The following is a 3,903-nucleotide window of genomic DNA, read 5'->3' on the forward strand; positions in this document are numbered from 1 at the left end:
TGGGAAGTATATACTATATTACTCAGATTTCACAAGGAAATAAAGTAATACTCAGGGAGGCTGATAAAATTTAGGTGGTACACCTCAGGCTTAAAAAACAATCTGACTTCTCAGTTTGTGTCTTCACTTTCCTCTTCTTTTAAAAATCCATATAGTTAATTTTGAATTTATTTTATTTAACCAGAATAAAATGGTAGTGTTTTTAGTGTTTTAATATGGTAGTTTGTTTAAAGCAATATTTGTATATATTTTTCATATGTCAGCCTCAAAGATAGTCTCTTCTATAAAGTTTAAGAATCAGTCTCCATGATTTTAAAGATGATTAGAAAGTCTAAAAAAAGGTTTTTAAATTTTTACCTCTGGAATTTAAACAGAAACTAGTGCTTAGTGTCCTTTTCATAGTAGATGACAAACAGATGCTCATGGGCCAAGAAAAACTGCATCCTGGGAAAGAGTTACATTGTCCAGAATTAAAAGTATGATTTCAGATATATTAACTTCAAAAATATTTTTTCAGTGCTAGACTCAACTTTCTTGGAGTTCCTTTTCTGAAATAGTTTCATTAAAATATCCTTTGGGCATTCTTCTGATGACCAGTTTCAGGTCAAATCATTTCTGATTAAGCTACTAGACATCTACAGACAGGTCACCCTGGTCATTCTAGCCAGTAATAGCTTTTCCTCCACTGATCATCTGGTATATGCTGCTCACACAGTTCTAACTTCACAAAAACAACAGAATAACCCTTGAGAAATAAAGAAGAAGAAGAATGATCCTATAGAACTAGGCACATAAAAACTATAATAGACAAGGTTAGCTGCTTGTATAATAACCAGAGATGTGTCTGGAAATAATATGACTCTTCACAGATCAAAGTGGTTGGAACACAGTTCCAGAGAGGAAGATCACAAACTCAGCTATAAATAGGAAAGCTCAAATCTGGCCAGTTGTACTGCACCCTCTGTGAAGAGTATATTAAAATAATCATGTAACTGTTTTGATGTTAATTTAGTAATAATACCTATGTGGAATACTTACAACTCAAATGTTCTAAGTAGTAATTCAAGCAACTCTCACCCATCACTAGGAGATGAGTATTCTTGTTAACCACACTTTCAAAATGAATAAACTGAAGCACAGGCAAGTTCAGTAACTTTCAGGATTTCAATGTAGTAAGTGATGAAGCAGGATGCACTTCGGGATTCTAGGATCAGCACACATCCACACTGTTACACTGCCTCATTTAGGATGGGATGTTCTTGCGATGGTTAATTTTATTTGTCAACTTAACTGGTCCATGGGGTGCCCAGATATTTGGTCAAATGTGATTTGGGTATTTCTGTGAGGGTGTTTTGGATGAGCTTTACATTTTAATTGGCAGAGTAATGCAAATTGCCCTCCCTAATGTGGACAGAACTCATCCCCTCAGTTGAAGGCCCCTCAGTTGACTAGAACAAGAAGGCTAAGTTCTCCCCTGAGTAAGAAGGAATTCCTTCTGCCTAACTGCCTGTGAGCTGGGACACTGGTCTACTCCTACCTTTGGACTTGGACCCAGACTGGAATTTACACCATCAGCTCTCCTGGTCCTCAGGCCTTCAGACTTGAACTGCCTTACACCACTGGCTCTCCTGGGTTTCCAGGTTAACACTGGCTGTTTATGTTGGGACTTCTCAGCCTCTATAACTGTGTTAGCTAATTCCTTACTTTATAATATATGTATATGTTCATTGGAGAGACATGTCCACACAGCAAAGATTTGCTCTTATTCTTTTCACGCAGCACTTTCAGGGAAAGCAGAAGGCCCAGATTTGGTAGAGGATGAAGCATTCTTTCACCCATTCATCTGTCACTTAATGGTGCATTTAGTATGAAACAAATTCTGTGCTAGGTGAAAAGACAGAGATAAAATACACAATTCCTTCCCTTAGGGGCCTCACACTAGGATGACAAGCAAAATCTACAAGGATAAAATACTAATTAACAGGGTGATTTCCATATTAATCAAATGGGTGTGGACTTAATAACGAAACGTGACAATACATGAACCCAGAGCTGAAGAACTGAAAAGACAGATTCATAATCATAGTTGGAGACTTCAGTGTGCCGCTCTGTAACTGACAGAACGAGAGAAAATCAGTAAGGACAGAGAAGACCTGAGCAACTCTACCCACCAACGGGACATCATTGTCACATATGGGCACTGGGTCCAAACAAAGCAGAATGCACATGCTTTTCTGGCGCTGGGAACATTACCAAGAGAAGCCGTATTCTGGGCGGTACGATGAGTTTGGATATGTTCAAAAGGATTGAAATCCTAAAACGCTTGGATTTCTCCGGACTCCTCTCTGGAGCAGGTGGAGGGTACTCAGAAGGTTGCATTCAGGAGTGACAGCCAGCAAATGTCTCCAAGTGTGCGACCCTGAGCCACGAGATGTCAGAGGCTGCGGGATACGGCAGGGGAAGAAGGCGAAAGGGTCACTCCTGGCCGTGACCACCCGGCGCGCACAGGCACAGCTGTACAGTGGCGTTCCCGGTTTCCGGCGTGGGTAATTGGGCGGACCAAGACCACGGTTCTATTTCCCGTAATTAAAAAAAGAGGCAGCCCCTCCCTCTTCCCTTGCCGCAACTGGAGGGCCTGCTCCGTCACCTCCCCTCCTGAGCCCCTCCTCTCACCTACGCGCTCCGCCAGGATCGGTGGAGCCCGCCCGAGCGCCGTAACTCTTCCGCAAGGAGCGGAAGTAGATTTCACGTCGAGCCGTAAAGCGCGCTCCCTTCCGGTTAGCGACAGCCGCTCCGACCGTTCCAGCCGGTGTCCTCGGTAAGCTTCTCCGCCAGACCCGCGCCTCTTCTGCCTCTTCCCACTCCGGGCCCGTAACTGCCGTCGCGCCTTCACCTCGGATCATGTTCAAGAAATTTGATGAGAAAGAAAATGTGACCAACTGCATCCAGTTGAAAACCTCAGTTATTAAGGGTATTAAGAACCAGTTGATAGAGCAATTTCCAGGTATTGAACCATGGCTTAATCAAATAATGCCTAAGAAAGATCCGGTCAAAATAGTGCGATGCCACGAACATGTAGAGATCCTCACAGTGAATGGAGAGTTACTCTTTTTTAGACAAAGAGAGGGGCCGTTTTATCCAACCTTAAGGCTGCTTCACAAATACCCTTTTATTCTGCCGCACCAGCAGGTTGATAAAGGAGCCATCAAGTTTGTACTCAGTGGAGCAAATGTCATGTGTCCGGGCTTAACTTCTCCCGGAGCCCAGCTCTACCCCGCTGCCGCCGATACGATTGTTGCAATCATGGCAGAAGGAAAACAGCATGCTCTCTGTGTTGGAGTCATGAAGATGTCTGCAGAAGATATTGAGAAGGTCAACAAAGGAATTGGCATTGAAAATATCCATTATTTAAACGATGGGCTGTGGCATATGAAGACATATAAATGAGCCTGAGGAGGAATGCGCTTGGACTAATTATGGACCTTGTGCTCTATCTGTTTTGTGTTCCTTTGTGATAGCATGAAAATAACAACTCTGTTTTGCTGAATAAATTCAACAGAGGCTTTAAAAAAGAGACAAAGTAAAGATTTAGAACAAATCCATATGTCTGTATCTGTGTCATTGAGTGAGCACATGTGAGTAGTTGTATATGTGTGTGTGTTTTGGGGTGAGTGTTTCCAGAGGGGTGATTAGTGTAGACTTGCTGTCTTGTCTTTTAAGATACCAGCTCAAATACAGGTAAAATATCTAGTAGAAAAATAGATTTTAAAGTCAAGAGCATACAGTTCACAGACAAACCTAAAATGGTGAGTGAAGAATTGAGGGAAAGAAAATGACCAGAAAGGGGCCCCAACAACCCCATTAATGTGCATGTGTATGGGATGAGAAGATGTGAAGCTTGAA

At 42.2% G+C, this 3,903-nt stretch overlaps 1 protein-coding gene across 1 annotated transcript; it reads left to right on the forward strand.

Moving 5' to 3' along the window:
• The first annotated feature begins 2,755 nt into the window (after positions 1–2,755).
• Positions 2,756–3,598, forward strand: LOC108393833 (malignant T-cell-amplified sequence 1-like). Its single transcript, XM_017654955.3, has one exon. It carries the CDS (start codon positions 2,902–2,904, stop codon positions 3,445–3,447), a length of 546 nt encoding a protein of 181 aa, XP_017510444.1. The 5' UTR covers positions 2,756–2,901; the 3' UTR covers positions 3,448–3,598.
• Positions 3,599–3,903: the final 305 nt, after the last annotated feature.

The sequence above is a fragment of the Manis javanica genome, chromosome 2 (genome assembly GCF_040802235.1).
Source record: "Manis javanica isolate MJ-LG chromosome 2, MJ_LKY, whole genome shotgun sequence".
Lineage (NCBI taxonomy): Eukaryota > Metazoa > Chordata > Mammalia > Pholidota > Manidae > Manis > Manis javanica.